At 35.1% G+C, this 23,055-nt stretch overlaps 1 protein-coding gene across 1 annotated transcript in view; it reads left to right on the forward strand.

The window, feature by feature from the left end:
• POMT2 (protein O-mannosyltransferase 2) overlaps positions 1-23,055 on the forward strand; it is a 43,962-nt gene that overhangs the window by 3,471 nt on the left and 17,436 nt on the right. The window contains exons 3-9 of the mRNA XM_051977518.1: positions 4,648-4,752; positions 6,408-6,516; positions 9,211-9,319; positions 10,309-10,468; positions 10,673-10,779; positions 11,211-11,293; positions 12,680-12,789. Of these exons, the coding sequence (XP_051833478.1) occupies positions 4,648-4,752; positions 6,408-6,516; positions 9,211-9,319; positions 10,309-10,468; positions 10,673-10,779; positions 11,211-11,293; positions 12,680-12,789 (783 nt within the window). The remainder of the gene's footprint in view (positions 1-4,647; positions 4,753-6,407; positions 6,517-9,210; positions 9,320-10,308; positions 10,469-10,672; positions 10,780-11,210; positions 11,294-12,679; positions 12,790-23,055) is intronic.

Below are 23,055 nucleotides of genomic sequence, written 5' to 3' on the forward strand. Positions count from 1 at the left end.
TGACCGGCCCATGTCCATTTTCTGGTCATGCATTTCACTAATGATTTTATAGTTTTTTTTGTATGAATTTTGTCAATGGTAATATAATGTGATCTCCTATTACATGTCTTTCCATTGCTCTTTGGTCAGCCCACCATTTTTATTCTTTGGAGATTGTACTATTTCATGATTTGCTTCACTAAAACTTCACTAAAACACTAAAGCTTCACTAAAACTTAATGGTATTAAAAGGATGTGTGTTTATTTTAGGAAGATGCTTGGAGACACTAGGGGTGCTATATAAGATTATAAATGCAATCTAGCCGACACTTTTCCTCCAGTCAATCCTGGCCTCATTTCATTGTCTTGATATATAAGATCCCTGAAGGATCAATGTATGACGAGCAATCCATCCAGTTGCATATCAGGGTGGACAGTAGGCATTTCTCTTCCATTCTTTTTTTTCTTTTGTTGGTTGTTGGGTTTTGCCTTTTTGAACGGATCAACATTTAGAAGGCTTTGAAATGTCCTAGGACTTGCTGCAGTCAGAAAAATGTCTTTTGTAAACTGGAGCATGTGGAATACTTTGCCACCTATAGGAAATTCCTCCTTTATTACATTCTCCCTGTATTTTCTTTGTAACAATGGATAATACTTTTGTGGCAAGCATCTGCCAAACTTCTCTCTCTTCCCCCCCCCCCCCCCCTCTAAAAAAATTATAGCTTTTCATTTACAAGATATATGCATGGGTAATTTTTCAGCACTGACAACTGCAAAACCTTTTGTTCCAATTTTTCCCCTTCTTCCCCCCACCTTCTCCCTCAGATGGCAGGTAAGACCAATACATGTAAAATATATTAAAGTATAAGTTAAATACAATATATGTATACATGTCCATACAGTTATTTTGCTGTACAAAAAGAGTCGGACTTTGAAATAGGGTACAATTAGCCTGTGAAGGAAATCAAAAATGCAGGTGGACAAAAATAAAGGGATTGGGAATTCTATGTAATGGTTCATAGTCATCTCCCAGAGTTCTTTCGCTGGGTGCAGCTGATTCAGTTCATTACTGCTCTGTTGGAACTGATTTGGTTCATTTTGTTGTTCAAGAGGGCCATATCCATCAGAATTGATCATCATATAGTATTGTTGTTGAAGTATATAATGATCTCCTGGTCCTGCTCATTACACTCAGCATCAGTTTATGCAAGTCTCTCCAGGACTTTCTGAAATCATCCCTCTGGTCCTTTTTATAGTATTCTATAACATTCATATACCACAATTTACTCAGCCATTCTCCAATTGATGGACATCCATTCAATTTCCAGTTTCTGACCACTACAAAGAGGGCTGCCACAAACATTCTTGCACATACAGGTCTCTTTCCCTCCTTTATGATCTCTTTGGGATATAAGCCCAGTAGTAACACTGCTGGATCAAAGGGTATGCACAGTTAGATAATTTTTTGAGCATAGTTCCAAATTGCTCTCCAGAATGGCTGGATGTGTTCACAATTCCATCAACAATGTATCAGTGTCCTTGTTTTCCCACATCTCCTCCATGTCTTTCCCTGTCATTCTAGCCAATCTGACAGGTGTGTAGTGGTATCTCAGAGTTGTCTTAATTTGCAGTTCTCTGATTAATAATGACTTGGAGCACCTTTTGTCTGTTCATATCCTTTAACCATTTATCAATTGGAGAATGGCTTGATTTCTTATAAATTAGAGTCAGTTCTCTGTATATTTTGAAAATGAGGCCTTTTTCAGAACCTTTGATTGTAAAAATGTTTTCCCAGTTTATTGCTTCCCTTCTAATCTTGTCTGCATTAGTTTTGTTTGTACAAAAACTTTTCAATTTGATATAATCAAAATTTTCTATTTTGTGATCAATAATGATCTCTAGTTCTTCTTTGGTCATAATTCTTTCCTCCTCCACAAGTCTGAGAGAGAAACTATCCTATGGTATTCTAATTTATTTATAATCTCATTCTTTATGCCTAGGTCATGAGCCCATTTTGACCTTATCTTGGTGTATGGTGTTAGATGTGGGTCAATGCCTAGTTTCTGCCATACTAATTTCCAATTTTCCCAGCAGTTTTTGTCAAACAGTGAATTCTTATCCCAAAAGCTGGGGTCTTTGGGTTTGTTAAAGATTAGATTATTAAAGTTATTGAATATTTTGTCCTTTGAACCTAACCTATTCCACTGATCAACTAGCCTATTAATCTGACAAACTTCTTACAGTTACTTCTGAAAAACAAGAATTCTTGTGTTCTGGTTAAAACATTCTGAGAAATATATACTTTGGCAATATTTCCAGGAGTTGTTTTTTTCCTCCATTTAATAACATTTTACTTTTTTCCAATTATATGTAAAGATAGTTTTTAACATCCATTTTTGTAAGATTTTGACCTCCAAATTTCTCTCCTTTTTTTCCATCCTCTGTTCCCAAGACAGTAAGCAATCTGATAGAGATTATACATACACAGTCTATTAAACATTTCCATAATTGTATTGTGAAAGAAGACTCAGAATAAAAGGGGAAAATCACAAGAAAGAAAAAAAAATAAAACAAAATGAAAATAGTATGTTTCAGTCTGCATTCAGACTATATTCTTTCTCCTATTGTGAATAGCATTTTTCTTCTCAAGTCTTTTGTATTGTCTTGGATCATTGCATTACTATGGCTAGGGTTAAATCTGTCATAGTTGATCACATAATCTTGCTGTTGCTATGTACAATATTCTCCTCATTCTCGTCACTGCACCCACCATCAGTTCATGTAAATCTCTTCAGATTTTTCTGAAATCTCTCTGCTTATCATTTCTTTTAGAACTCTACTATTCCATTATATTCATGTAATATAAGTCAGGGGTCCTCAAACTACACCCACGGGCCAGATGCGGCAGCTGAGGACGATTATCCCCCTCATCCAGGGCTATGAAGTTTCTTTATTTAAAAGCCCACACAACAAAGTTTTTGTTTTCACTATAGTCCGGCCCTCCAACAGTCTGAGGGACAGTGAACTGGCCCCCTATTTAAAAAGTTTGAGGACCCCTGCAAGTTATTCAACCATTCCCTTATTGATGGGCATCTTCTCCATTTCCAATTCTTTGCCATCACAAAAAGAGTTTGCAATAAATATTCTTGTACATGTGGGTCCTTTCTCCTTTTTATGAAATTTAAGGGATACAGATCTAGTACTGATATAGCTGGATAAAAGGGATAAATAGTCCTATAGCTGTGGCATAGTTCAAAATTGCTCTCCAGTATGGTTGAAGGAGTTGTTTTTAAAGCAGCTAAATATTACTCTGTACTCTATTTCCAATGTTTTGTGCCCTAGACACTTTGTTGGACTGAATAGTTCAGTGGCTTTTTTTGTTTTTGAGTCTATTATAGATGTTCCTGATAAGTTCTGATATTTTAGCTGCTTTTTGGATAGTTCCACAAAGAATATGTCTATAAAGGAGGATTTTACATTATCCATTACAGAGATGTAAAAATCAGTAGAAGAGGCTGATGACCTCTAATGGCCTTTTCAACTCTAAATCCTATAATCTTAAGACAGAATAAACAGTGTGGTATGGTAAGCGGGACACTGATTAGACATGTAGACAGAGGTCTTGGATTCAGTCCTGGTTTATTTTAGTCTACCTGTGCTCTCTGGGTCTCAAGTTTCTTGTTTTTAACATGAGGGGATACAATTTCCTTTATTTCTAATAAAAGTGGTTTAGATTACATGATTTCTGATTTCTTTCAGCTGTAAATTCTATGATTCTCTGATCTCTTAAGAATTTATAATTCCCAGTTCCAATTTGTAGTTAATTTGTTTAGGTTTGAGAAGTCATCTTTTTTAATTTTTTAATTTTTCAGGAATAATTATTTTGGAATATTGAATTTATGAGGGCTTTTGTTTAGGTATTAGTTTCTTAAATATATTTTTTAAATTGATAGCTTTTTTTTTTTTTTTTTTTACCATTACCTTATTTTCCAAATTTATCTTTTTCCTTAGAGAGCGATCTCTTATAACAAAGAATTAAGTATTTCTTTTCAGTGAGCTACTTTTCTTTTCCTTTGTCATGTATCCTCTGCATTTACCTTCTTTCTTCTTCTTCTACCTAGTTTCCTCAGTTTCTTCTCTCTCTCTGCCTCTTCCCCCCACTCCTCCCCATATTTCCGAATCCTTCTTCCCTCTCATAGGGCCAATCTGAAGGAATGTTTAGGCAGAAATAGAATGTGAAGGTTGTCTTCCCCCAGTGATCATTCCTGATTTCACAACAAATGAACTAAGGCTGAATGAAAAGCTACTCATTATCTTTGCTCATCACATTTTCTCATTTCTCATTTTCCTCTCTCATCTTTCAAATGTGTGGTCTTTATAGAACCTAAGAACTCAATCCAACTTGAAAACCCCAGCCCCATTCCCATTTCCTAGTCACAGAGAATTTTTGTTTCATGCAGTGTACTTTCCAGACAAAAAGCCCTTTGCTTTACAAAAGCTGCATGAGAAGATGGTATTACTAATTAGATCTGTGAGCAGAGGGAGCTCTAAAACAGTGGATGCAGCTGGAATGGAGTTTGATGGGAAAGACTTGGGAAGACAAGAGTGAATTTTGCTGCCTTAAATCTCTCTCTTTCCTTTTTAATTGTACTTTTTCTCCCTCAACAGATGCTCATAGGACTTGCTGGTTACCTGAGTGGTTATGATGGCACCTTTCCTTTCCAGAAGCCTGGGGACAAATACAAACATCATAATTATATTGGGATGAGAGGGGTAAGGTTTTGTTGGTTAATGAAGTACAAATGATTTAAGCTTCATCTGTTTCTGAAACCTATATTCAAATATTTGAAAAACTTTGATATGGAAGGCTGTTTTATATGGTCCTAGATGATGGAAGTAAAACTAATGAGTAAAAATGAGAAGAAGGTAGATTTGGGCTAAGTATTAAGAATTAGAATTTTCCAAAGAGGGAATGCCTTGTCTTTAGATGGCGAGTTCCCTACTCTGGAAGAGTACAAATAGAGCCTCTATGACAATATTAATATTGTAGATGGGATTTAGGCTTCAAAAAAGGGCTTTGCTAAGTGACATGCAAGGTTTTTTCTGAATCTGGGTATGTGCTTCAATTGCATTTATAAAAATCTTTTTCCTTGAGGATTTTAAAACACATTAGAGATACTGAATAGTGTATTTAATTCTTTTGTCTTCCTTGCTCTGGGCTAATTTTCACATATGTGATCTTATATACTGTATAAAACAACAGAGACAATCCCTTGCCTTTGGGAATCTTTTTAAAAATCCTATTTTTAGTTTCTGTATTGTGTTAATTAAATGCCACACAGAACAGAAAATTATATTTGGGCCTTACCTGAGAAGAGTGTGTCTTGTAAGAATACTAAATATTTTTACTTATTTCTAGCACTTAGCCCTATAGAAGGCATTTTGTTACTGTTCAGTCATGTCTAATTCTGTGACCTCATTTAGAGTTTCCTTGGCAAAGATAGTGAAAGGTTTTGCTGTTTCCTTCTTCAGCTAATTTTACAGATGAGGAAACTGAGGCACACAGGATGAAGTGATTTGTCCAGGGTCATCCAGCTAGTAAGTGAAAATAGACTGAAAGTGAAAATAGACTTCTGAAATAGACTTTTCCTTTAGAGAAATGGTTATTTTGGGAGGAGAAAAGTGGAAACCAAATGCATTTGCAGACATTTAAAGCAGTCATTCTCTGAAGCCTGTGCCCTCCTTTGGGCTGGTGTGAGAGAACCAGTGTGAATGCTTTAAAACTTTGATGTGTGTACTGGAAATGAAAGGTTTTGAGTTTTTTTTTTTTTTTGGAGTGGGAGAGGGTCATGAATTTTTTGAGACCTTGTGACATTATGATCTCAGAAAAGATGCTATCATGACCTCTACACATCCTCAAGTCATTGATGGGAAAATTGGGAACCCATTTAACCCATCCAGTCAGGAGTAGAGCACCACTGGACTCTTCTGACCCTTGGTTCAGTTCATTGGACAGTGATGTGTCCAGAGTAGGTACTCTGTAAATATTTATTAATTTACTGATTTTACTCTTCACTACATTATTATACGACCTGCTTCTTGTCCAGATGGAAAAGAAGGCAGACCTCCAAAGTTTCTGGTGCTGACCAGAGAAGTTTTGCTAAGACGTAAATCAGAGACCAAATGTGAGAGGGAGTGTGGTGTAGTTGAGAAATGGATTTGAATTAGTCCCCATATTTAGCAATTATATGATCCTGGAACAATTATTTCTTTGACCCTCTGGCTCATCATCTCTAAAAGTGGTATGTGATACTTGGAGTACCTATCTCACAATGTTTTATGGGGAAATAATATTAGTTATTAATACTTTGTATATTATACTAGCAATTGATACCTTATTTCTCCTCACTTTTGCTCTCATCTTACAGTTGTGTGCTTTCCTGGGCTCCTGGTTGATTCCCTTTGCCTACCTCACTGTGCTAGAGCTATCTAAGTCCCGGCCAGCAGCCTTGCTAACTGCTGCCTTGTTTACCTTTGGTAAGCTACTCCTTCAAATTAAAAGGACTGTATTTTTGTAGACCTGCCAATATGAAGATCAGTTTGTTCTTCCATGAGAACACGTTGGCTGATTATATTTTGAAGTGGCTTTACTGAGTGTTAGAATAAGATTAGAAATAAATATTTTTTTCCTAGATGGCAAATTTGTTAGACATTTTGTTTTGGGATAACAGATACTACCCAACAAACATTTAATCCTTCCACAAAGTACATTTTTTGAAAACAATTATCTAATAGAATAATTGCAGTGATGATATGCATACAATTTGCATTTTTGTGGCTTATTGATTTGTTAAAAATAAAGAAAAAACATCTCTTTTAATTTTAATCATTTGACACCAACATAGTTGCCTTTGAACTACATTTTCTTACCTTTTAGCGTTGTCTTTTTAAAAAAAAAATATTTTTATTTATTTATTTATTTTTAGTGTTGCATTTATTTACATCATTGTAGTCATTATGTGTATTGGGTTTTTGGTTTTGCTTTCTTCCCCCTTTATCACTTCATACAAGTCTGCCTCTGTTTCTTTATTTTTATATTCATTGTTCCTTATACCACAAAAATAGTACCTTTTTCTTAATATATCAAAGTTTGTTCTGATATGCTTCAATTATTGGGTAATATTTTGTTTCTAGTTACTTATAATGATACTTCGGTGAAAATTTTTGTATGTAATATCTTTTCTTGCTTTTGTTAACCTTATTGAAGGTATAAAACAATCATTGGACTTCTAAGTCAAAGGGTATGAATCACCTAATACATTTTTTTTTGAACATAATTCCAAATTATGGTTGGACCTTTCATCATCTCCACCAGTGATGAATCAGTGTGCTTATTTCTCCACAGTCCCTCCAATATTGAATTTTCCTATCCTTTACAATTTAACGAGTATTAAATGACACTTTAGACTTGAAGTATTCCTTATTTTGTGATTTTGAATTTTTCTGATTATTAATGATTTTCAATAATTTTTCAGATGGTAGTTCATGTTTCTTCTGTTTTAAAATATTCATATCTTTTGACAAAATGTCTATAAGGAGATGGATTATCTTAGAGATTTGTATCAATTCCTATAAATTTCTTATGTCAGACTTTTATCATAACATTTATTTAATAGAATGGTCTTTATCTGTTCATGCTCTTCTAATTCTAGCAGCTTTTCCCAGGTTCATAGTAGACATAGTAGACAGATGGTGAGTTTCTCCTTTATTTGTTAAAAAACAGTTGCTTTCTCTTGACCCAAAGTCAGTCAGTCAGTAATCATTGATTAAGTACTTCTCATGCCATGGGAAATGTAAGAAATGCAAATGACAGTCCTTGTCCTCAAGTAATTCCCATTCCAGTGATGGAGACAAATGCAAGTAAATAGACAGTAATCTCAGATAGGAGGATCTTGTGGTGGGATGAATTGGCAAAGGCTACTTCTAGAAGATAGGAAGTGAGCTGAGTCCTGAATGAAGCCAGGGGACCTGGGAGTCAGAGGCAAGGAGAGAGAATGTGGCCAAAATGGGGGCTGGCTTGTACAAGATGATAGGGGCGTCAAGAGTTGGATTGTTCTGTTCTAGGAGCGTTGAGTCTTACAACCCTGAGAGGTACGTGATATTTTCCCCATTTTACAATTGAGGAAACTGAGACAGACAGAGGTTAAGTAACTTACCTAGTCATGTTACTAGTGAATGTCTGAGATTGGATTTGAACTCAGGTCTTCCTGATGTGTTCTCTCCACTGGACCACTGAGCTGCCTAGGAAAAGGTAGTAAGGATCCAGGTCACTAAATATCAGAAAGAAGATGTTATGTTTGGTCCTGAGAGTAATAGGGAGCCGTTGGAATTTATTGAATAGAGAGGGATTGACATGGTCATATCTGGGCTTTAGGAAAAACCGTTTGGCAACTGAGCTGCAGATGGATTGGAGCGGGCAGGGGAAGGTCAGATGCTTCACGCCTCTGCTGGGAGGGCCCTGCAAAATTCTGTTTTTAATTTAAGGAAATCGCAGATTTTTTTTAGTGGTAATGAGCACTCAGTGGTAGTAAGTGATGGAGTATTTCCAGTGCCTGAAACATCCATTTGTTGAAATGAGATCTTTTATTGTACCTGGACCACAGAGTGGGCGTGTTCAGGCTTTATACCTTATGGCCCTGGTTTCATGTGGAGTAGGGAGGCGCTGGGGCACACTGATAGGCACCATGTATTAGGACTGGAACTGGTCCCAGGAGACATCTGAATATACCAAAAAGAACCGAATTCTAGTTTGGATGGATGCCTACTGATTGTGTGACTTCTGAGCCTCCATTTCCACAGCTGTAAAATGAAGACAATGATGCTTATAGCACCTACTTCACAAGGCTTGTGGTGAGAATTGCACTTCACAGAACTTTCATGGATAAAAGTTACTTTCTCTTATTTTTGTCTTTCCATTCCAAATGTTCCTAAGCTCAAAGTGAATTAATTTAAAGAAAATAGCCTTGTCTGTTGGATTTTCTGGAATTTCAGCCTCATCACTGGTTTTTTCACTTTTGTCTTTGTATCCTCAGTCCCCAGCAAAGAGCCTAACACATAGTATATGCTTGATAAATTATTATTGATTGACTAATCAGCATTCAGGTGTTTTGGCCCTCAGACTCATCTCTGAATTTGATCTACTTTTCCTGAAGGGGTTGAACTTTTTTTCAGATACGGGATGCCTTACTTTGTCACAGTACATACTTCTGGATCCCATCCTCATGTTCTTTATCATGGCTGCAATGCTGAGCATGGTTAAGTATAACTCCTGTGCAGATAGGTAAGTGAATTGCTCTTTGGAGGGATGGGGTTATAAGATGTTTGGCTATTTTATTCTTTGGTAGTTCCATCATCAAGAAAAATGCATGAGTTGAAAGCTTTACATCTCTGTCCTTAGTGGCTGGATCCTTTCCCATCCCAAAGGAAAACCACATGATAAATGTTTGAGAACATTTAATTCAATGCAGTAAATGTAGTTTGCACTTGAGATGTTCACAGTATTGCAAAAATTCTTGAGGGGCTTGGACAGTTCTAGAACTCATCTAAAATTCTTCTCAGATGTAGTACAGCAGAAGGAGCCTAATTGTCCATTTTATTCAGGACAAAAAAAGATCAGTACCTAGGTTTTTAGGTTCATTATTAAGAAGCAATTTTTATTCCACTCACTTTCAAACTAATAAAGCTAATCAACTTTGAATAAATTTGTGTCAATCTGCTCTGGTCTCTTTAAATTTTTCAGTTATTCTGTCTCCAGATGATTTTTCTGAATTTTCTTTTTGATTCTGAGTGGTCATTGATAAAAAATATATTTCAATTGAACTCATAGAATATAGTTTATCTTTTTTATGCTCCAGAAAATACTGCATTTTTATAGAAATTAAAGGATTTTTAGAGCTAGAAGGAACAATGTAACCCTTAGGACAGCTAAGTGGCACACTTGATAGAGTGCTGGACCCGGAGTCAGGGAAATTCATCTTTCTGAGTTCAAGTATGGCCTCTGACACTTACTAGGTGGGTGACCCTAGGTAAGTCACTTAGACATGTTTGCCTCAGTTTCCTCACTTAGAAAATGAGCTAGAGAAGGAAAAGACAGATTGCTCCAGTATTTTTGCCTAGAAAATCCCAAATAGGGTCATGAAGTTAGTCACAATTGAAAAATGACTGAATAAGTCTAACCTCTTATGTTATAGGGGAGGAAACTTGTGTATCTCCACCCCCCCCCCCCAATTATATTTTGCTATAAGGGAACAATTTCTGTTGGTTTTTCAGGCCCTTCTCTGTCTCTTGGTGGTTCTGGCTCAGTTTGACAGGAATCAGTCTTGCTGGTGCTTTAGGGGTCAAATTTGTTGGCCTCTTTATTGTCCTCCATGTAGGATTGAATACAGTTTCAGACCTTTGGCAGCTGCTGGGAGACCTTAATCTTACAATGGTGAGCACAGATAGTTGTTAATTTCATAATTTCATAAAAAACCAAAAAACTAATCCCCTATAGGAACCACCTTCTATTTAACTCCTTGCATTAACCCCCTAGATATATTGAGGAGAATATTGGGATGACCTGTATATTTTATCTTGGTGAGTTTTTCTTTACATGGTGTGGATTTCATCAAATACATTGATCTTTGTTTTGCAGGTAACACTGGGAAAACATTTGGCAGCTCGGATCTTGTGCCTCATTGTGTTTCCTCTTATTCTCTATACTGCCATATTTGCAGTTCACTTCCTTGTATTGAATAAAAGGTACTTTCAAATGCCCCTTTTCTTTCTTGCCTCTAAACTTGTCTTTAAAGCCCTCATTCATGATTTTATTATTATTTGAGATAGAAGATCCTTTGGTTAGAGAGCAGTATGGTGGGTGTCTTGGTGTGAATGGGAAGAGGGGTCTGAAGCAAAGTAGATTTTTCTGTCTTGTTCCCTGTGTTATCCCTGGGATCAAGAAAGGTCAGTAATGTGGTGAGAAGGGAAATGGTGATCTCTTTGTATACAAACAAACCAACACGGCCTTTCACCTGACTCAGATGTCTTTTTTAGTAGGGAGGGAAAGTCATAGCTCTCTTATATGTACTTCTTTTAAACTAAGTGGAATGATTTCTGGTGCTATTAAAAATCAGTCTCTAACACTAGCCCCTTATGTCTTAAGGCAATTATATCTCTGTTTTTTTTTCTTCCAGTGGCCCTGGTGATGGCTTTTTTAGTTCTGCCTTCCAGTCTCGGCTGTTAGGGAACAACCTTCACAATGCTTCCATTCCAGAACGTGAGCATGCTTTGGTCCTTAAATAGTCCTTCTCACAAACTATGCACTGTCCAAGTAGGTCAGTGGTGGAAATTCCTAGGAGTTGGACTGGAAAAGTTTATTTTATGTCAGATTGACCTACCTATCATAGATTTCAAGGATCTTGGTGGGGGTGGATAAAGAGGATGGTTCTGATTATTTAAAGGATTAAGTTGAGTAGAGGAGTAGAGGAAAACTCATAAGACTTCTTCAATGGTAAGATTTTTCAGACCAGAAAATGGCTTTTCCTTTCTCACACTAACCTTAATGTCATTAATGTAAGTTTCAAATCAGTGGAGGGGATGAACAGTTGAGTCAGATGTTGGTGTACTGCAGTTAGTCTGATAGAAGGGAAAATTGAGACAAGGCAAATAAGTCTTTGGTGATCTTTAAGGTACCACTTTCACTGGAGTAGTGAATGTGACTTGCAGAAATTTAAGGCATAGATAAGTGGTAAGAAAATAGAGGCAGCCAGAATAGACTGTTTTTGTTAGACAGAATCTTGCTGTCAGGAACAAACTGGAATATTAAAGGTAGAAGGAAGAACAAGGGGCAGGTGAAGGCTGTTTTGATTTTAGACTTAGTAGAGATCTGAATTTATCTTTAGAAAAAGGGAAAGAGTTAGTAAAGATGTCAGAAAGGAGAAAATTAGAGAAATTAGGTAGAGGGGACAGTAGAAAGGAATGAGTTCAAATGTATAGGTTTTAAGGTTTGTTTTTTCTCTCATCTTGTGAGGTAAATTTAAGGCAGAAAAGAGCATGTTGTATCAGATTCATCAAATTTCTCTTATCTTGCCTTTTTTTTTAATTTTTATTTTTACCTGAGAGGCTCTCCTAGCCTCTATATATTGGTGTGTGTGTGTGTGTGTGTGTGTGTGTGTATAGTATAACACTCAGAAGAAACAAAACCAAAAGTAACTTCAGAATTACCATCTGAGTAAGCCTTGTCTTCTTTTTTTACAAAATGAATTCCTTGAGGATTAGAACCATAGATTTAGAACTGAAATGGGTGTATAATTAATAGTGAAACTTGCCTTCTCTGCATATACATTTGTCTTCTCTACTTGATTATCATATGTCTTGGCCCAGAGGAAGATTGTAAATTTTTTTTTTTTTAAATCAGGTCAGTCACATTTAGTCATCATGGATAGAGGATTAAGTGAGACTGTACTAGTCATCTTTCTGTTGTTAGTGAAGTTGCACATATGTGATTTACTTGGCTTCCAGTAAGTTATGACATTGGGAAAATTGTTATGAGAACAAAAAGAAATTCCCTACTAGGGAAAGCTAGTTTTTTTGTGGTTTGGGAAAAAAACTCTGTATATATTAGAAATGTACTCACATATCATCTTTCTCCCTACTTTTTAAGATCTGGCATATGGATCTGTGATTACAGTGAAGAATCTCCGAATGGCCAGTGGATACCTCCATTCACATTGTCACCTTTATCCAGAAGGAGTTGGTGCACGTCAGCAGCAGGTGTGTGAGCCCTTGAGTATAGATTCCACTGTTAGTACTGCTGTTGACTCTTCTTTTTTCTTATTTCTCTTATTCTTATTTTGGAGATTTGGGACATCTAAGGATCAGGCATGCCCCAGGAAAGAAAGGGATGAAAGTTATTAGAAGCTGGTATTATGTTTTAGAGTTTAGAAACTAAAAAATGGATATTAACTAGTACTGTTACTCATTATAGACCCTGTGACTCTGGATATCTCAGAATGTCTCTCTAAAAGGATTATAGAATTTAGAGCTGAAAAAAATATGAGAGGTTATCTGGCTCAACCTTTTCATCTTATAAATAAGGATACTGAGGTTCCCAAAGGTTGAGGTACTTGTTCAAGATCCTATAAGTAGCAAGCAAATCCAAGGTTCTGATTCTTACATTTCATCTCTTCCCAAGTAACAATCTTCTTCCCACTACATCCTTTCCTGATCACTACAATATCCAATTAGGGACTCACCATAAAATCCACGGGATTCTATACTCAAAAAGGTTTTGGTAGAAATAAGAATAATCTTTTAGACCTAATCTTAACTATGAAAATGTTGATACTCAAGTCCATCTTGTCTTTTTTCTTTTTTAAATAATAGCTTTTTATTTTCAAAATACATGCAGAAATAGTTTTCAACATTCACCCTTGCCAAATCTTGTGTTCCAAATCTTTCTCCCTCTCTTCTTTCATCCCTTCTCTTAGACAGCAAGTAATCCAATATATGTGGAACATGTAAATTCTTCTATATATATTTCCACATTTTATCATGCTGCACAAGAAAAATTAGATCAAAAAGGAAAAAAAAGCAAGCAAACAACAACAAAAAAGGTGAAAAAACTATGTTGTGATCCACATTCACTTCCAACAGTTCTCTTTAAGGATGCAGATGGTTCTTTCCATCAATTGGAATTGGCCTGAATCACCTCACTGTTGAAGAGCCACATCTTTCAGAATTGATCATCACATAATCTTTTTGTGTACAATGTTCTCTTGGTTCTTCTACTCATTTCACTTAGCATCAGTTCATGTAAGTCTTTCCAGGCCTCCCTGAAATCATCCTGCTGATCATTTCTTATAGAACACTAATAGTTTATAACATTTATATACCATAACTTATTCAGCCATTTCCCAACTGATGGATATCCACTTAGTTTCCAGTTCCTTGCCATTTCAAAAAAAGCTAATATAAATAATTTTTCATGAGTGGGTCCTTTTTTATAATCTCTTTGGGATAGGCCTAGTAGAAACAATGCTGGATCAAAGGCTTTATGCACAGTTTGATAACCTTTTGGGCATAATTCCATATTGCTCTCCAGAAAAGTTGGATCATTTCACAACTCCACCAACAATGTATTAGTGTCTTAGTTTTCCCATATCCTCTCCAAAGTTTATCATCATCTTTTCCTGTCATCTTAGCCAATCTGAGAAGTGTATAGTGGTATCTCAGAGTTGTTTTAATTTTTGCATTTCTCTGATCAGTAGTGATTTAAAACATTTTTATAGGCCTAGAAATGGTTTTAATTTCTTCATCTGAAAATTCTTCATATCCTTTGACCATTTATCAACTGGAGAATTTGCCTTTTTTTCTAAAAAAAAAAATGTATATGTGTGACAGAATGTGAAAGTATGTGTGGGAAAGAATGTGGAATCAGTGGATGTGAGTTTGGGGTCCTGCCTGAACTATTTACTACCTGTGTGACTTTGGAAAAGATATTTGGTCTCTGTCGACTTCCCTTCATCTGTATAATAAAGTGTCTGGGGTAGGATGAGTTTTAGATCCCTGACAGATATAAATTCTATGATGCTATGACTTTGGAGTTTTCATTTTTCCTACATCCCTTGTCTCTTACTGCCTGCCTCAGGATTCATGACTTGGTGAAAATTCCTCATTTGCTTTGCAATATTGCTCACATTAACATTGGGATGTTGCTACTGTACTTATAGTACATTGGATTTTGTCAGCCTAGGGTAACTACAGTAAAAACCCCTTTATAATCTGATTCCACAGTCTCCTTTCGTGATTTCATTATGGGTAAAGTAAGTATTATTATAACCTTAAAAATATATTGAGATTCTTAAATTGTTCAGTTTTTCTTTATGATGTTTTAGTACTTATTTTCTCTTAGTTTCTAGAGTTATTTCAATCAGGGTGATAGGTTGTATTGTTTAATTCTGCTTTCTGATTCCAAGGCCATAGCCTCTCCTTTGTAGATAATGTCCCATCAGTCTCCTCTTCTTCAATTTTTCATAAAGATGACATAATAGAGTCTGACTCTTGACACAGAAAATAATTCTTATTTAATGTGCAAAGGAAGAAAGGCCTTGCTGTGAAAGGAATTGCTAGTGGCCACAAAGTTAATTCTCTATGTTGTATGCTTATTGAATCTTTTTAGAGACATAAGAGGGTATTTATTTTTATTTAGGCCCTGGATTGGGAGCTGAGACCATACTGTCAGTCCATAGTGTGAATGAACAAGTCCCTCAGGTCTCTGGGCTTCTGTTTTCTCAGAAGGGGACTGGATTAGATGATATCAAAGGCCCTTCTAGTTCAATGGTACATGTCTTGACTATGTGTCTATCTTTTTCAATAAAGATAACATTTCAGTGTTCTTAAACTGACTGCAGACTTAAACTTCATTCTTTCAGGTGTTAGAATTTCCTAGCTTCGATTCTGCTTCCTTTCTTTTATACCTAGACAATTTTAGCCATTAATCTTCTGCTAGAAAATTTCCTTCCTTTTTTTTTTTTTTATTATTGTTAAAATCTTTATTAAGCTCTCATTGTTACATGATCATAAAATACAAATTGGAAGAAGCTGAAAAAGTCATCTGTTCAGCCTATTTTTGAATAGGATTCTTTTCAACATCCTAATTATTCATCCAGTTTATGCTTGAAGATTTACAGTTATTCCTACTTCTCTAATTCCCAAGGCAATCAATTTCCATCTTTTGGACAATTCTAATCCTTAGGAAGTTTTTCCTCATGTTGAATCAAAATCTGCCTTTTTGCAATTTCTACCCAATACTTCTACTCAAAGCTTTGCTTTCTGTGTCCTAACAAAATCTAATTTTGCAAAATGAATCAAATTCTTTCCCCTCCCCCCCCATATAACAGCACTCTGGATACTTGAAAACAACTCTTATATCCACTCTTAAGTCTTATTCTAGAGTAAAAATTCCAAATTGCTTTTACTGACCTTGAAATGGCATGCATATGAATCTCCATTATCTTATGGTAATGTTCTACATATGTTTTCAGTTGTAAATATTATTCTAAAATGCAGTGCCTAGAATTGAACTTATTGCTTCATATTTGCTCTCACTGGGGATAGAGTATTGGATAGATTTTAATCTAGTCTAAGAAAGGATTTGCATTTTTAGCTGCCACACTATTATTGTCTTCTATTGAATTCATGGTTCACTGAAACCCCCAGATGTTTTTTCTCATGAAATAGTGTACAACTCTATCTCTCAGATTCCCAAGTATATGACTTCACATTTACCTCTACTAAAGTTCAGCTCATTAGACCCAGTCTATCATTAAAACATGTAAAGATTTTTCTGTACAGAAACATACATATTATCCTTTGTACTTTTGTTATTCACAAATTTAATAATCATCTCTGTGCTTTTGTCCAAGTCGTTGATAAAAATTTTTAACAACATGATCAAGGACCCATTTTTGGGATGTTTAACTGTAAACCTCTTTCTAAGTTGATATCAGTTCGTTAATTACAATAGGTTTGGTTATTTAACCAGTTGTGAATCTAGCTAACTATTTTCTTATTTGGTCCACATTTCTTCATATTACCCACAAAAGTAGAGTGCCAGACTTTGTCAGATATGTCTGTATTATTCCACTGATTTACGAAACCTTTCAAAAAAAGGCAAATGATGTTTTGTATGACATTGTTAGCTCTTAGTGATTATCACTTCCCTTTTTAAATTGTCACAAATCATCCTTTTCATGATACATTTGGGAATGCTGCCAGGAATTGACATCAGGATTACTGACCTCACAGTTTGAATGATAGACCTTTTTTCTTCTATTTTGCATGTTGGAACATTTGTGTATCTCTAGTCTTGCCATCTCATTCCTTTTTTCTCTGATTTTTCAAAGATCACTGATAGCAACTCAATATAAATATATCTTGTTGAGCAATTGTATCTGACGCCACATGATCCCTTGAATTTTTCCAGGGGAATTTCTTGTCAGAGATACTGGAGTGGTTTGCCATTTCCTTTTCCAGTGCTTCCTCATTTTACAGATGAAGAATGTAGGCAAATAGGGTGAAGTGACTTGCTCAGAGTCATAGCTAGTAACTTTCTGAAGTTGGATTTAAATTCAGATCTTTCTGACTTCAGGCCTGATGCTCTATCTGATGCACCATCTCGTTGCCTCATAAATATCTCTACTACATGCCAAATGTAATTCATCTGGGTTGGTGACTTGAATGCATTGCATTCAGCTCTTTGTTATTTTACCATCTCTTCTTCCTTTTACTGTTTTGAGTTTCCAATTCCCTGCTAGCCATTTCTCCCATACCTTCTACCTGAATATCATTGTCTTTGGTAAAGAAAACAGAAACAAAGTAAGAGTTGAGTCGAGCTCTTCCTTCATTTAGTCATCTCTTATTGCTTTGCCAGTTATCCTAAGTCACAGTCTGGTATTTTCCTTTTTCCCCTAATTAAAAAAGATCTTGTAAACTTCTGTTTAATCTGGACTTTATCGAATTCTTGATGTCATTTATTCTTATAATATCTTGAAGTTCTTTTGTATTCATTTTCATTAATCAGTTCTTGCTTGTATAATATGTACATCAGATTAAAAACCCTAAATCCAGTGCCTAGAGTAGTACCTGGTTCAGAGTTGGCACATGATAAATTGAATTAGTAGGTGAATTCCCTGTATATCCAAATTAGTCTTTTTAGATATCTATCCTTTGCTGTGTCATAGGAAACATTGGTACTTTCATCACCAGAACTTAATTCTTGAGAGAATGTAATTCCATTCTTTTTTCCAGAAAAAAATTTATTCTTAACATAGCCTTAAAATTTTTTGAATTATAAATTTTCCCTCTAGCTCCATCCCTTTCTCCAGCAATTGATAAGGCAAGTAATATGATATCAATTATATATGTGAAATCATATAAAATATATTTCCATATTAGCTATGTTGCAAAAAAAAGAAAGTGAAAAAATTATACTTCAGTTTGCACTTAAGAGTTCATCAGTTTTCTTTCTGGAGGCAGATAACATTTTTCATCATGAATCCTTTAGAATTGTCTTAGATCATTGTATTTATCAGAATAACTAAGTCTTTTGTAGTTAATCATTGTTACAGTATGTTGTCACCATATACAGTAATCACTTGGTTCTGCTCACTTTACTCTGCATCAAATCATATAGCTCTTCCCATGTTTTTCTGAAACCATCCCCTTCATAATTTCTTATAACACATAGTATTCCATCACAATCATATACCACAACTTTTTTTAGTCATTCCCCAATTGATGAGCATCCCTTCCATTTCCAATTCTTCGCTACCACAAAAAAGAGCTGCTATAAATATTTTTGTACATATAGGTTTTTTCCTTTTTCTTTGGGGTCTGTGAGATACAGATCTAGTATTGGTAATTATTGGATGAAAGAGTATGCACAGTTCTTTAGCCTTTTGGGCATAGTTCCAAATTATTCTCCAGTGTGATTGGAATAGTTCATAGCTCCACTAACAGTGTATCAGTATTTTTTTTCTACATCCCATTTTCCTATATTCCCTTCAGCATGTCATTTTCCTTTTCTGTCATGTTAGCCAATCTGAGAGGTGTGGGGTGATATGTCAGAATTGTTTTAATTTGTACTTATCTAATTATTAGTGATTTAGATAATTGTTCATGTGACTATAAATAGTTTGATTACTTCTTCTGAAAACTTCCTGTTCATATTCTCTGACCATTTATTATTTGAGGAATGGTTTTTCCATAAATTTGACTTAGTTCTTCACATACTTGAGAAATAAGGACTTTATCAGAGAAATTTGCTGTTCAATTTTTTGATATTATTTCATTGTACTTCTTAGCAAAATGTTGTTACCCTGATTATATCTTTTAATTAGGTCTGGTTTTGCTTTTGTTTTGTCTGAGATCCTGATTGCTGTCCCTGCCTTTTTATATGTTTTAACCTTCTATGAAACTTAATAGATTCTGCTGCAGCCCCTTATTTTAGTTGTCTTTCTGTTTCAAGTGTGTCTCTTTTAAACAACATATTGTTGGATTCTGATTTTTAATCCATTCTGCTATCCCCTTCTGTTTTATTGGCAGCTTCATCTCATTCACATTCAGTTATGTTTACTGTGTATTTCCCTCTATCCTATTTTTTTTCTCTTTTTTTTACTCTCTCTTTTTTACCCCATCCCTTTACATAAGAGTCCCTTTTGCTTCTGATTTCTGCCTCCCTTTAATCTGTCTTTCATTTAATAACCCTTTCCGCTCCCCCCAGCTCTCTGTCTTTTTAAAAATCCCCTTTCCTTTCTGCTTCCCTGTTATGTAAGAAAGATTTCTATACCCAATTGAGTATATGTGTATGTGTATGATTGTGTGTGTATTTCCCTCTTTGAACCAATTCCAATGAGAGTGAAGTTCAAATGTTGCCTGCTACCCTCCCCCTTTCCTCTCTATTGTAAAAATTCTAAATTTTTTAGATGCCTCCTTTATGTGAAATAATGTTCTCTAATCATCTTTTTCATTCCCCCTTATCCCAGTGCATCCCTCTTTCTTACCTTTTCAGTTTGTTTTGGAGATCCTCATAAATCAATTCAAACTTATACCCTCTGTCCATATAGACTCCTTTTAATTATTCTAATTATGATAAAAATTACTTGGAGTCACATGTAGCATCTTTCTTTATAGAAATGTAAATTGTTTAGACTTCTTAAGGCCCATGTAATTGCTCTTATTTACATTTTTATACTTCTTTTGAGTCATGTTTGAATTCAGAAATTCTATTTAGTTCTGATCTTTTCATCAGGAATGCTTGGCAGTCCTCTTTTTTCATTAAATATTTATTTTTTCCTTTGTGGAATTATACTCAGTTTTGCTGGGTTGATTTTTTTTTTTTAATTGTAAACTGAGCTCCTTTGCCTTCTAGAATATCATATGTCAAGCTCTTCACTTCTTTAAAGAGGAAGCTGCTAAATCTTGTTTGGGCCTGTCTGTGACTTCTTGACATTTGAATGGCTTCTTTCTGGCTGCTTGCATTATATTCTCCTTGATCTAGGAGATCTGGAATTTGACTATAATATTCCTGGGAGTTTTCTTTTTGGGATTTCTTTAAGGATGTGCTTGATAGATTCTTTCAATTTCTATTTTATCTTTTGGATCTAAGATATTGAGGTAGTTTTCCCTAATAATTTCTCAAAATATGATATCTAGGTCCTTTTTAAAATCATAGCTTTTATATATAGACCAGTAATTTTAAAATTATATCTCTGTGATCTCTTTTCCAGGTAAGTTATTTTTCAGATGAGATATTTCACATTTCTTCTATTTTTCATTCTTTTGACTCTTTTATTGTTTTTTGATGTCTCAAAAGAGTCATAAGCTTCTACTTGCCCAATTCTAATTTTTAAGGAATTATTTTCTTCAGTGAGCTTTTAAATCTATTTTTCCATTTGGCCAATTTTGCTTTTTAAGAAGTTCTCATCTTTAGTGAATTTTTGTTTCTCTTTTATCATTTGATCAGTTCTGTTTTAAGGTATTATTTTCTTCAGTATTTTTTGTGCCTCTTTTTCCAAACTTGTAATTTCATTTTCATAATTTTCTTGCATCATTCTCATTTCTTTTCTTATTTTTTCTCCTACCACTTTTATCTGTCTTCCAGGAATTCTTGCCAGGCTTGTGTATAATTTGCATTTTTCTTTGAATCTTTGTTTGTAGCTGTTTTCACATAGTTGTCTTCTGTTTTGTGTCTTGATCTTCCTGCCACCATAGTAATTTTTTTTTTTTTAATGTTCAGGTTCTTTTTTCATTGCTTATTTTCCAACCTATTTCTTGACTTTTAACTTTATGTTAAAGTTGGACTCTTTACATGGGAGTGGGGAAGCAATGTCTCAAGATTTTGGCTTTTCTTACTACTATTTTCAGAGCTAACTCAAGGGGTCTGCAAGTTTTTGATACTTCCAAGATAGAGTATTCCTTGGAGAAGTGTGGTCACTATTCTCTTTCTCTGTTCTCTAGTCTTTACCCATGATGGGTGCCTGATTTCCTGCATCTACGAATGTTAGTGTTCCTCTTAGCCCTGAAAATGTAAGCAGGCCCTCTGCTCCCTTGTGACTTACTATTAGTATTCCTTTTCACCCTGGAATTGTGTGAGAACTGTGGATGGGCAGTGGAGTTAGTCAGCTCAGGGTCTCTTATAATGTCTTTCTGACCAGTAAACCAATTCCCTTATTATCTCTGGGAGAAGAGCTCCTGAAGCTGCTGCTGCTGCTTCTGTCATAGCTACTTTTGCTCTAAGCCACTCCCCACTCCAGTGTCACAGACTCTCCTGCTGACCTCTTAAGTTGTCATGGGCTAGGGAAAAATATCTCACTCTGACCTTTTATTGGCTATGCTGCTCCAGAATCAGTTTGACACATTATTTTTAAGTTGTTTGGAGGAGAAAGTAGGGAAAATTGAACTAAGAATACTTGGCCATCTTGGCTGCACTCCTCTCCCTCCCTCCCCAATCTAATTCCTTTCAAGGTAGCTTTATAGCTTTACTTGTAGAATTTTATGCTATCTGATTCTACTGATCCTTTCCCTGAAATTCATTCTCCTGAAATTAGGTTGGTTTGTTAATCTATGCCAGTGGTACCTTCCTTATTTTTCACAAACACTAAGGTGGTATGATCATTGCATCTCCAAGTTTTGTTCAGGTCTTAATCAGGCTTATTTATTGACTAGAATCAGGTCTAGAATAGTCATTTTTCTTTTAATTGTTTCATCTATCTTTCAAAGAATTACATTCTTGGGGCAGCTAGATGGCATAGTAGATGGAGCACTGAGTACTAGCCCTGAAATCAGGAGGAACTGAATTCAAATTTGGCCTCAGACACTAGCAGTGTAACCCTGGAAAAGTCACTTAACCTCAAATGCCTCAAAAAAAAAAAATCATATAAGATATGTTAGGAAATTATTAGCTGCCCTAAATTTAGTAGGTAAAGATTTCACCTTTTTTTTTGCCCAAAGATGACTGGACAGTTAAAGTCTCCTATTACTACTATGTTGTGCTTTTTTGCTTGGTTTGTGATCTGTTTGTAATACACAGTATCCATTTTCTCCACTATTTTGGCTGGATAGTTCTATGGTATATTTCTGCCACAATATCACTTTTATTTTACTTTTGTTGTTCAATGATCTTTACCATGCTGTGGTTCCCAACTATGATTCATTGATTACCTGTAGGAGTAATCTTATAGCTATTTAATAGTACTCCACTTTCCTTTTTAGCTGTTCCTTTGGAAATAGGGTATTTTCTTTTATTTCTGTATTTGAGTCATAAATCACATTTATTTCTTTGTTTTGAGAATGTTTGCTACTCATCTTTTGTACTTATATATAGATGCTTTAGATCATGAATATTATTGCTTCTCCTCTATCTTGTGTGAATTATTAGGCAACTCCAATGATATTTTCATTTTTACTAATCTTTGTAGTATTGACTTAATGGAGATTTGTGTCTAATTGGTTTTTTTTTTCCCTACTTCCTCTCCCCTCATTCCACTTTTACTTTAAAGCTATCTTACTTAAATCCACAAGTCCCCACAATTTAATATATAAAATAAGGAATAATATGTTGCATAAACATTTAACATTAATCAAAATAAAACTAAAAGAAATTAAAATACTCAAAACAAAAATAATTCTGATGTTTTGTGAAGTTCTACTGTCTTTAAAAAAATACATAGTAGTAATCACTACTCTGGTTCTATCGATTTCAAATGCTTTGTGTAGCCCTTTTTTTTTTTTTTTTTCTATTTTCTTATGGGCACACATACACACATACTTAATGTTTTATTGATCTTATACTAGTTACTTTTGTCCTACCCAGCATAAACTCTCCTTTGTAACAGAAAAACATGGTCACAAAACCAAGAGAAGCAGTGACCCAACTGGACAGAGTATGTAGGCTTCCTTAACAGTAGCCTGCTGCCTCCCTACTGAAAAGGGGAAAATGCATGCCATCATCTGTCCTCTGGAACCAACATAGATTAG

Source organism: Antechinus flavipes, chromosome 2 (genome assembly GCF_016432865.1).
Source record: "Antechinus flavipes isolate AdamAnt ecotype Samford, QLD, Australia chromosome 2, AdamAnt_v2, whole genome shotgun sequence".
In the NCBI taxonomy this organism is placed as follows: Eukaryota; Metazoa; Chordata; class Mammalia; order Dasyuromorphia; family Dasyuridae; genus Antechinus; species Antechinus flavipes.